Source organism: Hemitrygon akajei, chromosome 16 (assembly GCF_048418815.1).
Source record: "Hemitrygon akajei chromosome 16, sHemAka1.3, whole genome shotgun sequence".
Taxonomy (NCBI): Eukaryota; Metazoa; Chordata; class Chondrichthyes; order Myliobatiformes; family Dasyatidae; genus Hemitrygon; species Hemitrygon akajei.
The window spans coordinates 37,953,725-37,966,599 of record NC_133139.1 but is presented as its reverse complement, the minus strand read 5'-3'; the positions used below and the strand labels follow the sequence as shown (position 1 = coordinate 37,966,599).

The 12,875-nt window shown below is 38.1% G+C and overlaps 1 protein-coding gene across 2 annotated transcripts in view; it reads left to right on the top strand.

The window, feature by feature from the left end:
* Positions 1–11,623, top strand: part of hdgfl2 (HDGF like 2) — an 82,623-nt gene extending 71,000 nt beyond the window's left edge. For both annotated transcript variants that reach the window (XM_073068723.1, XM_073068722.1), the window contains exons 12-16: positions 2,424–2,494; positions 4,742–4,843; positions 7,898–8,099; positions 8,657–8,783; positions 10,623–11,623. In XM_073068723.1, coding sequence (XP_072924824.1) covers positions 2,424–2,494; positions 4,742–4,843; positions 7,898–8,099; positions 8,657–8,783; positions 10,623–10,719 — 599 coding nt within the window. In that variant the 3' untranslated portion in view covers positions 10,720–11,623. The remainder of the gene's footprint in view (positions 1–2,423; positions 2,495–4,741; positions 4,844–7,897; positions 8,100–8,656; positions 8,784–10,622) is intronic.
* Positions 11,624–12,875: the final 1,252 nt, after the last annotated feature.

Sequence of the window (12,875 nt, the reverse complement as noted above, 5' to 3'; positions counted from 1 at the left end):
TCGCCTGCCAGCACAACAGGCCCATGGCAGGTGCCATCTCATTTGCTCTTCACTCAACCCTGGAACATCTGGACAGCAAAGATGCATACATCAGGATGCTCTTTATCAACTACAGCTCAGTATTTAGTACAATCATCCCCTTGACACTGATCAGTAAGCTTCAAGACCTTGGTCTCAAAATCTCCTCATGCAATTGGATCCTCATTTTCCTCACTTGCAGATCTCATTTCAGATTGGCTACAACATCTCCACAATCTACAGCAGTACAGGTGCACCACAAGGCTGTGGAAAATCTGCCTGAGAATGGTGTCACAAATCAACCTCTTAATGTCAACAAGACCAAGGAACTGATTATTGATTTCAGGAGGAGAAAACCAGACATCCATGAACCAGTCCTTAGTGGAGGATCAGAGAAGGAGAATGTCAGCAACTTTAAATTCCTTAGTGTTATCATTTCAGAGCTCCTGTAAATTCAAATACAAAAAAAGTACGCAACACCTTTGCTTCCTTTATAATTTTTCACAGATTTGGCATAACATCTAAAACTTCTATAGATGTGTGGTGGAGAGTATATTGATTGGCTGCATTACAGCCTGGTATGGAAACACCAATGCCCTTGAACTGAAAATACTGTAAAAAGTGGTAGATATGGCCAAGTCCATCACAAGTAAAGCCCTCCTCACGACTGAGCACATCTACATAGAGCATTGTCGCAGGAAAGTGGCATCTATCATCAAAGACCCCCACCACCCAAGTCATTCTCTCTTCTTGCTGCTGCCATTAGGAAGAAGCCTCAAGAGCCCCAGGACTCACTCTCAGCTTAAGGAACAGTTATTACCCTTGGAGCCATCAAGCTTATGAACCAAAGGAGGGTAACGTTACTTACCCATCATTAAAATGTTTTCACAACTTATGGATTCACTTTCAAGAACTCTTCATCTTGTGTTCTTGAAAAGGGTTCTTCAGCCCGCCTAATCCACCAGGACCATAGCCGTCCATACCCCTATCATCCATGTACCTATCCAAACTACTCTTAAGCATTGAAATTGAACTTGCATGCACCACTTGTGCTGTCAGCACTCAGTGCTGTGCTGTCCACACTCTCATGACCCTTGAGTGAAGAGGTTTCCCCTCATGTTCCCCTTAAACTTTTCACTCTTAACCTATGACCTCCAGTTGTTGTCCCACACAACGTCAGTGGAAAAAGCCTGCTTGCATTTACCCAACTATTCTCACAATTTTGTATACCTCTATCAAATATTCTCTCAGTCAAGGAATAAATCCAAACCTATTCAAACTTTCCTCATTACTCAGGTTTCCCAGACTCCGCAACATCCTTCTCTGTACTCTTTCAACCTTGTTTACATCTTTCTTTTAGGTAGGTGACCAAAACAGTACACGATACTCCAAATTAGGCCTCACCAATGCTTGTACTACTTCAACATGACATCACATCTCCTTTGCTCAGTACTTTATGAAGGCCAGTGTGCTAAAATCTTTCTTTATGAACTTATCTACCTGTGACACCACTTTCAATGAATTATGGTCCTGTATTCCTAGATCCCTTTGTTCTACCACATTCCTTAGTGCCCTACCATTGCATTATCTGCTTTAAATTCCATCTGCCATTTTTCAGCCCATTTTTTCCAGATGGTCCAGATCCGTCTGTAAGCCACGATAGCCTTTCTTGTTGTACACTACACCCCCAATCTTGGTGTCAATTGCAAATTTGCTGATTCAGTTAACCACATTTTCATACTGATCATTGATATAAATGACAAGCAACAATGGACCCAGCAGCGATCTCTGCGGCACTCCACCAATTACAGGCTTCTAGTCAAAGAGGCAACTTTCTGGCTTTTCCCACTAAGCCAATGTCTAATCCATTCTACCTCATGTTGAATGCCAAGTGATTGAATCTTTTTTGGCTCACCTCCCATGCAGGACCTTGTCAAATGCCTCACTATAGTCTATGTAGACAACATCCATTGGCTTGTCTTAATCACTTTCCTGGCAACGTTCTTGAATAACTTTATAAGTTGGTGCAGTCTTTAATTCTATTAAGGATATTAGATTTGTTGAGTATACCTGCAAGAAAATGAATCTCAGGATTTTATATGGTGACATATATGTACTTGGATAATAAATTTACTTTTGAACTTTTTTAGTAGCTAGCATTTTTTTTTAAAACTTTTAATCATCGTAGCCTCCCCAGGGAGTTAGGGGAATGCATGATTGTGGAGTTAAAAGGATCCCTGATCTTTCTTTATATGCGTAATATCTGTATCAGTTAAACAAATGATGAAAAGGGAGCTGAACTTTCAGCTGACTTTCAGTACTAATGCTGCTCCATCTTGCAATTTGCTAAGGCTTACTGCAATAGAGACAATAAATTTCTGCTGAAATTTTGTTTCATTTGATAGAAATGACAGCAGAACAGAAGCTTCAGAAAATACATACTGACATTAAGCATGCTCTAAAGGTTGACAGCCCGGTAAGTATGAATAAAAATTTACATTGGAAAGCAAGTTTTTGCTACATATGTGGAATGTTTAAAAATAATTTCTAAAATTGCCGAAAATGTCTAAAGATGAAGCCAACCTGCACTGCAAAGTTAAAATTAATTTCCAGAAAATAATTTATTCTTGCAGTTACATGTTAATGTTCTGCAACTTTTCCCAGCTTGGAGAATTCACATTATACTCATCCATCTGCTTATATCATTTCTGGTTACAAAATAATTCCTGCTTTTAAGATCTTTTAATCTTTTAGAGTTGGGGTCAGACATAAATGATCCCAAGAATGTGCACAAAATGTTAGGAACCTTATTCCCAAAGGACTTTCAGTGTATTTTAATAACTTAATTAGAGGAACTTTGGGTAACAGGTGGCCCCTGTTTTTCGAACATTCGCTTTATGACAGCTCGCTGTTACGAAAGACCTGTTTTTGCTAACCAAAAAGGATTTTTGGCGGGTGGATGGGGTGAGGGCAGATGTGCAGGAAATGGGAGAGATGCGTTTGAGAGCAGAGTTGATGGTGGACGAAGGGAAGCCCCTTTGTTTAAAAAAGGAAGACATCTCCTTCGTCTTGGAATGAAAAGCCTCATCCTGAGAGCAGATGCGGCGGAGATGGAAGAATTGTGAGAAGAGGATAGCCTTTTTGCAAGAGACAGGGTGAGAAGAGGAATAGTCCAGGTAGCTGTGAGAGTCTGTAGGCTTATAGTAGATATCAGTAGATAGGCCGTCTCCAGAGATGGAGACAGAAAGATCAAGAAAGGGGAGGGAGGTGTCGGAAATGGACCAGGTAAATTTGAGGGCAGGGTGAAAGTTGGAGGCAAAGTTAATGAAGCATGCTGAGCTCGTCGACCGGCTGGGTAGCCTCCAACCTGATGGCATGAACATTGACTTCTCTAACTTCCATTAATGCCCCTCCTCCCCTTCTTACCCCATCCCTGACATATTTAGTTGTTTGCCTGTTCTCCATCTCCCTCTGGTGCTCTTCCCCCCCCCCCCCCTTCTTTCTCCTGAGGCCTCCCGTCCCATGATCCTTTCCTTTCTCCAGCTCTGTATCACTTTCGCCAATCACCTTTCCAGCTCTTAGATTCATCCCACCCCCTCTGGTCTTCTCCTATCATTTCGCGTTTCCCCCTCCCCCCACTACTTTCAAATCTCTTACTATCTTTCCTTTCGGTTAGTCCTGACGAAGGGTCTCGGCCCGAAACGTCGACAGCGCTTCTCCCTATAGATGCTGCCTGGCCTGCTGTGTTCCACTAGCATTTTGTGTGTAAAGTGTCATTAACTTTCTTCATTTGCAGTTTTATGAAGGAATTCCAATAAATATTGTTGAATTCTGATAGGTGGATTCAAGTTTGTAACATGCAGTTTCTTTGAAAGTTGATTAGAAATAATTTTGTAACGAATTTGACTCAATCAAGTAGCTATCAGGAAAAATATTTCTAATATACGCACCATATTTTTTTTATTGAGATATAGCGTGGAATCGGCCCTTTGAGCCTTGCTGCCCTGCAGTTCCCTGATTTGATCCTAGCCTAATCATGGGACAATTTCCAATCACCAGTTAACCTTCTGACCAGTACGTCTTCTTGACTGTTTGGGGAAATCACATGCAATCATGGGGAAAACGTGAACTCCTTACAGGCAGCATGATTAAGCCTATTAGATTCTTCAACCTATCAAAGGGAAATATATATAATATTTCCCTTAATAAAGGTACAGCCAGCAAGAGTAGGACAAGCAATGAAGATGCAGATGGGATGGGACCTGCAGGTGTCAAGAGTCAAGTTATTTTTGATTTCAGAAAAATCTAACTCCCACACAAAAAATTACATTCTGATGCACATAAAAGATCTGTAGTATCACCAAACTAATTATGCCAAGAAATAATGGAAGGAACATTGCTGTACCAGTGAAATGTGGAATAAAATGCCTAGTTTATAAATTGTCACAAGGTGGCACCAGTGTTCTTCTTGCATAATAGTCACAAGCCATTCCTTTCAGGGCTTTCTTGAGAACCAGGGATGTTACTTCAGTTGGAATTGCTCTGTACAGTTACATGACAGGAGCCAAATTAGAAGCAAGTACAAACGTTGAAGCTGACAGTGCAGAGTAGTTCGTAATGACTGGCATGTGGCCCAAAACAGAACAGAAGGGAATGTGGTGAGAAGGTTTACTGAAAGGAACTAAGAGGTTATGTGTTAACACTAATTCTTGGTCTGTTGAAGGACGTAAAGAAGTGCGTGGAGGCACTTGAAGAACTACGAACATTGCAAGTCACAACACAGCTTTTGCAGAAACATAGTGATTTGGTTGCAACACTAAAAAAGGTATGTTTATTGTGCTTTTTTAATTGTTTTTTTATAACATCTGATTTTAATTGGCTCTATCCATTCTTCTGGTATATTAGGTTTTGGTGAAGTAGATGTATTTGGTGCTCATCGTGAGGTATTTTAATTATTTCCATATAATGAGCTGACCATTCACTACTGCTAGTTTATTGGTAAACCAAGCAGTAGTCACCTTCTGCAGACCTAATTCCAGCAAAAGTAAGTACCTTGAGGAGGATGGAGAGTTTTGTTAGTCTGACTTTAAAGTGACTAAGCGTTATTTGTTCTTGTTATCTCTTATAATCTCTTTTTGTCTCTACTTTTCTTGCTCTGGATTTTTAATGGCATTTGTATCTTATTTCACTTGTTATAAGTGCGTCCCAACTCCCCATTCCTAAAAGATTAATTTCTAAGTATGTTTTTTGTAAAATGCTCAGGATAGCAAACAGAAGAGCTATTTTTAATTAGTTTAACTAATCGAATTATCCCAGCCCACCCTAAGTTCTCTCTTGTGTATTTGTGAGCATAGGGCATCACGTCAATGGATTCTTTTATGGGTATAAGTCCAGCAGTTGACTGAGTAATTAACAATAATATTATGATATCATAATTCAAGTCTTCTCTCAAACCTCAAGCCCAATTATCATCGAGAAACCAAAACTATGCTGTCTGTGTGCACTAATCTGTGTATATGCTGAGCAAAGCAGCAATGTGAAGAGACTTGATGTATTGATGGATTCCTCCCTAGCAGTGTGCAGTTAATGCACAGTGGATTTATAAAAGCCCATGAATTATATTCTAGCTGCAAGTCCACAGAAGACAGAATTTGTACTGCATTGTTGGTATAATTCAGAAGTTAAGAATGAAGTTGTGGATGTTGTTATTCTGATATATTTTGCATCCCAGCTAAATATAAATCTCTTTGTGCAGATTTTGAATTAGGTAATATGTTCTCATACTTGGATTAAGGTGGGAACCTGCCTTTGAATTGTGAGTTCACACTTAATTCTTGTGTTTAAGTACTAATCTTTGTTGACATTCTGTGATGTTGAAAACTTACTTCCTCTTTTGGGAGGAAGGAGCAAGGTACTATCCGTCAGTTGAAAATAGCTTATTTTTTGGGATGGGTTAAGTAGGTATAGAAAGACACTTGCCATTATGGGAAAGAGTGGAGGGTGATTTCCCAGACTCCTGGCCAATAGAATTGTCTAAGAAGTGTAATCACTACACTTCAGATGTGAAGTCTCACAACACAAGAGAATTGTGATGAGAAATCATGATTTTATTCTATTTTTGTCTTACAACAAAGGGTGTCATAGTATTATTGTTCAAATGTAACGAAGATTTTTTCTATGAACTACTTTCCTGAGAATTATACAGATCTACTGTAGCAATGAAATATTCAGCAATCTAGTCAATTATAAATGTAACAATTTAACATATTTTCTCTCATTTCAATAGAAATAAAATTAAGAACTTGGAAATGTATTTTGCTGTTAGCATAAGAAAATCCCAAGTAGCTTCAAAAATAAGTATAAAGAAACCAATGGCAAGCCAGAAAGGAAAACCTGTGTGATTGAAATATTGGTAAGCACCAGTTTTAAAAGTAGCAAAGACCCAGAGAGATTTAGGAGACAGGTAATTGAATATGCTTCCAACAGTGAGGCGATTCCCAGTTGAATTAAGTATTTGTAAAGAATGCCAAGATGGAAGGGATTGAAAGTATAGGATAGTACAAAGCTAGAGATTTAAAGATACGGGAAAGGAATTTAAATGTGATGCTTTTTGAGGACTGGAGTCAGAATATGTCTCTGGTCCATTCTGCCTTGCCCTAATATTCAGTTGTGAGCTATTTAATTGTGGAGCGTGATAATCCAGCAAGGTAACCACTGAAATAACCAAAATTATAGATAGCATAACGGCTTCAGTGTTGATTCAAGCAGTGTTAGGTACAAAATTATGTTATAGTTGTGGGTGTAAAGGTTAGCACGGTCCAATGAGATACTTAAGGTCATACAGACTTTGCTTAAGTAGAATAAATTAACTTCAAAATTCTAAATTAGATAATTTGTTGATTTTTATTTATTTTGAAAGTAGCTTGTATCTTCCCTTGGGAGTTGGAAATGAATAAAACAAGTAACATTTACACAGAGATTCTGCAAATGCTGGAAGCCCAGAGGAACAAACACACAATGCTGGATGAGCTCAGCAGGTCAAGCTGTGGAAGAGAATGAACAGTTGATGTTTTGGGCCAAGACCCTTCATCAGGACTGAAAGGAAGAGGGAGCCAAAATAAGAAGGCGGGGGAGGGAAAGGAGCACAAGGCAGGGGGGTATGAAATGAGAAGCTGGAAGGTGATAGGTGAAAGAGGTAAAGGGTGATAGAAGAGCATGGACCATTGGAGAAAGAGAAGGAGGAGGGGCACTGGAGTGAGGTGATGGGCATGTGAGGAGAAGAGAAGTGGAAAGAGGGGAGCCAAAATGGGAAATGGAAAAAAGGAGGAAGGTTTACTTTAAAAGTAACATTTTGTATTTGATCCGGGACAGCATCCCACCCACCATCGATCTTCAGGCCATGCCATTTGGGACTTGTGTTAATATTATTTTGTGACTGTATGTGCTATCATAACTCTGTGCTGTGTGTGACTGTATGTACTGTGTTTTTGACATTAGTCCCAGAGGAGTGCTGTTTCATTTAGCTGTATACATGTGTATGGTTGAGTAACAATTAAATTTAAACTTATTAGAGTTGGCCTTGGGACAAGTTTCTAATTGATTTAAGGCATTATATTTTATGACTTGGTGAATTAAGGAAAATGTTTTTTTTGTATTTGTTAACTATATTTCCTCTTTAATTTTCCTTCCTTAAATTACTGATGCTGAGATATCTCCTCAAAGAGTTGAGACAACTGAAAGCTGCACCATTCTTCAATGGTATTTTTGGGCTTGCATAGTCTGTTTTGAGACCATGCTAATTAGAATGCAAAATTGTGCTTTATTTGGTAGGACCTGGTCTTGCTCCTCATGTTGACATATTATTGGCATTGTTTTCCAGATACGTCGCTATAAAGCTAGCCAGGAAGTCATGACAAAAGCTGGGGAGATCTACAGTCATTTAAAGTCCATGTTTATGGGAGGAGATGATTCTAGCAACAATACATTGAAAAAGAATCCCTCTGAACTAGAGCAGCAGAAAGATAAAACCAAAGAAGAGGAGAAAGAAGCTGAAAATAACACAACAAAGAACCAAGACTTGGGTAAGATTTGTTAGGTAGGATCCTGTAATATAGGCTGTAGCTGGGTGCTATAATATCTGATATTCTTCCCATTCTCCCTTCTGTGAGTTGGAGACTATTTCTTTTGTACCTGTGTAATGTCTTAAGAGCTCTAATATTATTACCAGCCTCTTTTTCCCATTCCTTAAACTGTGTTCCTAAATTCCTCAGTAGAACTACGTTCTTTATGATTACGATCTTAATTGTAATATGAGTTTTCACTCTATATTGCAGGAATAATCCCCATGTTTGAGAGTTAGCAGGTCTGTGGCAGTTGTGTCAGTGTAATTTATATATAAGATTTGAGAGTAAGGAGGGAGAAATTTATTGTCTGAGCAGCTGTGGTTGTAAATGAGTGTAATTGTGCAGTAGGATTCAGCTCGACATTACTTCTGTTTGTGGTCAAATATACTAGCAGAAAATTAAAATGAAAGGAAAATACTTATATCATTTTTCTGTTTTATTTCTGAGTTAGATTATTTTTTATTTTTTTTTAAAAAATCTGCATTTGATCCATTTCTCCAACAAACTATCAACAGATTTTGCAGTAAATGGTGAGACCATGCCTGTGAAGAATGAGACTCTCCCAGAAAATCAAGAACAAGATCGACCACAGGCAGAAGAAGGGAATAATACTGAGGAGATGTTGATTGGCAAAAAAAACAGGTAATAGTGACATAAACAAAAGGATTTGATCTGTACCTTTGACATGGTGTCACATGCGAATTTTATTCAGTTGTTGTATTCTTTTGTATTATATGGTTGTAGATTCATATAAGCCTCATTATAGACGAGAAAATAATGGATTGATTATTGCTGTACTGAGGGAATACTGCTCTTTTGAAGCTCACAGAATTGCAGTATTCCCTCAGTACAGCAATGATCAACCCAAATATGGTAGTTAAAAAAAAAAACACCACCTGTTACTTTATGAGACAAGTTTCCCCTAATGGCTGCCGTTTTGTTGTGAAATCCAGATTTACCAAACTTCAGCATAAAGATTTGTTCTGGAGTTTTATGTTGGAGTAAAAAGATAGATGCTTTGGTATCACATGCAAAATGCTGCCTGACCTGCTAAGTTCTTCCAGCATTTTCTATGTGTTGCTCAGATTTCCAGCATCTGCAGATTTCGTCCTGTTTGTGATGCTTTGGCATCTGTCACTTGACATGTTCCATCTTGTATGGACTCGATATGTTGACTGTTTATTCCCCTCCAAAAATGGTGCCTGACTTGTTGACTTCCTCCAGCATTTTATGTGCATTGCTCAAGAATGCCAGCATCTGCAGAATCTCTTCTGGGGGCCTGTGTTAGTTCAAGGCTTATTTATGTGGGAACTATTGGCCATGGTTAGTTGTTTTCATTCCATTACAGGAGTTGTGTCTATTATCTGGATGTTAAAATGTAGTAAATACATGCATTAATGTAGTTTTTATTTTCAGCAGAAATCCAGGATATCCAAATAACTTCGTAGCTGGAAGTTATTTTTGAAGATCAAAAACTTTGCAATTGCTGAAAATCTGAAATAATATTTGAAGAAGGCTCAGTGATCTGAACTTTTAACTGTTTTTCTCTCCACAGATCTGTTGAGTGCTTCTAGCATTTTCTATTTCTGTTTTTCACTTTTTAAGTTATTGTTGAAGTAGCGCTTCAGATAAATGTAGCTGCAGATTTAGACAAAGCCCAGGAGACGATTACTAGTTAAATGATTATTGTTTTTCTGGGAGTAACCAATGGGAGAGCAGATTCTTTGTGTATTATTTCATTTAGAAATTATCTCTTCAGCTTGCCTTTAGCATTACATGGAAATGGAACCCTAGATTTTGTGTTCAAATCCTCAAGACTCACTCACTACCAAGTTGGTATTTTAGATTTGTGGGGTGGATGGAGCCCAATATGCACCAATCCTCCAAATCCCCACCTGGTTCATAATACTAAGGCCAGAGGTGTTTGGTGACAGTGTCCTCTGAAATGATTGGAGCACTTCTGCAGAATCATACTTGGTAATTAGAACCAAATTTGTCAAAATTTTCAGTCAAAACAAAGGGCTGAAAGTAGTTAGCAGCTCCAACAGTATCTGTGAAATGGAATGACATTTTAAGACACAAACTCTTTATCAGGTGTGGTGTAAGGAAGCTGTTGTAGAGAAAAATTTGGCATGAATTTAGAACTTTAATAATAGTAATTGATGCTAACTTATTTTTAAACATGAAGAAGTTGGCTGCAGTTGGATCATGTCAATCTTGTTTTTACTGAAGGATGGAACAGTCTTCAGGGGCTTAAATGATCTTGTTTGCACATTCCTGAATGGTTATGGTTTGTTTAAACCAGCAGACCATCAGTGTTTGTTGACCGGATAAGTCTTCACTGTTCACTTCTCATTTATTTCAAAATGTGGTACATATGTTCTTGTCATTGTTGATGCTGGATTTGTGAACAAATGGGGGTTGTGTTGAAAAAATTATGGGAAAAGTAGAAATGACAGTGTTTATTATTTCCTCCTTTAGTGCTCCAGATTTATTAGAAGTGCTTCAGTCAGATGGTAAACACACCAGTGGCACAGAACCGGTCACAATGGAGATGGAGTCAGCCATCAAGAGTTGAGCCTTTGAATCCAAATCAACTATGGGACTTGTTTCAAGATCTGGGTTACTTTCAAATTGTCCTAGAACCTAGTAAAGACTGTTTGGTTTTGTTGTCTGCCCATACAAAGAAGCTGAAAGAGGTTACTTGTTGCGCAGAGCTTTGTTTTTCTTCATTTTGTTGAAACGAGAACAAAGATAATTATCAGCACAATTAAGATCTCTTTTTTTCATAACCGTAAGAAGGAGGAAGTGAATGTGATGCAAGTACAAAAATGGCTGCTTTTAATGGATGAAAGGTATTGATGGGAAATTCCTTGGATGTTCTTCTGGTCAGCAGAAATCCTGGATAAATGTGTAAGCAGGGTTCCTGCTGAAGTTCTGGCAGCCAATTTGGAAAACACCTGAGGAAATCATGATGCACGCTTTACTTAATTCAATGGACTTGAACGTATTTGTTCTCTGACTTCACTTGAAATTACTTGTTTGAACATTTTGTCACTTGAAGTATGTTCTTCATGATGGCTTGGCTCACAGAATTGGTCATTTTTTTTCAAAACCTCTTCCAGCTACAATGGACCATTACTCATTTCCCCCAAAATGACTAATTTCTCAGTCCGTATATAACTTCAAGGAAACAGAAACCTATGTAGACCTTTCAGTTTTATGTCATTGTAAAATACAGCTTTGTAACCAATTATTAAAGTTTGACTTTGTGGGAGTTTGTACGTGATGTTGACACTGATGTAGTGAACTTTTTTTAAAGCTGCTTTGTATGGAGAGTAGGGTAGAAGAGAGTGACATTGTAGGGGAGACCCATACATGGGTATTAACCCCTTGAATTTGTTCCTCTCATGCCTTCCAAACCCCAAAAATGCCATTCTATTTGTTCTTCCTTTTATTCTTAATAAAATGAAGTCTTGCCAACACTTATAATTTCATAAGACCTCAAAACTGTGGAACAACTTATTTCTTTGTCTTCCCTTTCTCCTGTAGCTTGGAAAGCCAGTAGGTTAAGTTCTGGGTTCACTTAATGTCTTCTGTTTCTTGATTAACCTAAACATTTTTTCGTCTTAACTGTGGTGGTCTGCACTGTAAGACATGACCTTTGGCTTTTGTTTATTAATTTAAAAGAAAATAAATCCTATTGTAAAAGACCACCAAGGGTAAATGGCCTTTAGCAGGTTAATTCAAAAAGTTTTAAAATGCAAACTTTTATATAAAAAAAAATTGTGTGGTGTTTTCTTTTCTAGTCAAATTTATTGAAATGGGAAACTAATCAGCCCACCATCAAAATACGGACACTTAACCTGAATACTATTTAACAATTCTGTTCGTGGATTCAGTTGACAAAAGCAGTCCTGAAGAAAGGTGTCAGCACGAAATGTCGATTGTTTATTTATTTCCATGGGTGCTGCCTAACCTGCAGAGTTCCTCTAGTATTTTGTGTGTCGCTTTGGATTTCCAGCATCTGCGGACTTCCTCATGTTTATTTTTTAAGTGTTTGACAAAGAAGATCCAACTTCAGATTCGGAGTAATTACTGTTCAATAACCTCCATTCTTTCCCTGCAGACTGGAACATTGGAACCAGAAGTAACAATTCAAGTACTAATGTAAGACAAGCATTGTGTAAGTAGTTGTAGCTTAGTACACTCTGGTCAAGTTTATTTGTACAATACTCCTACTGTATTGTGGTATTAGTTTGTGGATGGTCTCCCTTCTGGCAAAAGTAAAAACAAGATAGTATTTGTATTGAAGTGACGTGTGTGATGCCAAGATCTGCAAGGAAAGGATAAGCAAATTTAGTAAGCCAAAGTCAAAAAGCTTAAAGGCCTACTTTCAATAAGTATCATTGCAATGATGTTCTTTGTAATAGAAGTTTGCTGCTGAGAATATTGTTCCTAAGCTGCATCTTTCATAAACTTCAGGTACACCACCATACATGTACACACTTCCCCACTGCATAAAACTGCAACTCATTACACACTTTTATTCACATCATTCAAGCTCCATTGTTTTTCATTTAGGATCTTCAAAAATGAAATTCTTCCTCTCATTCACATTTTCTTCATTTAAGACTGGATTTGTGTTTCTGATGCCTGATACTCTTTCCCACAGATACACTGACCCGATCATCAACTACTAACCTGTTTTGGCTCAAGCATTTTGTTACTTTG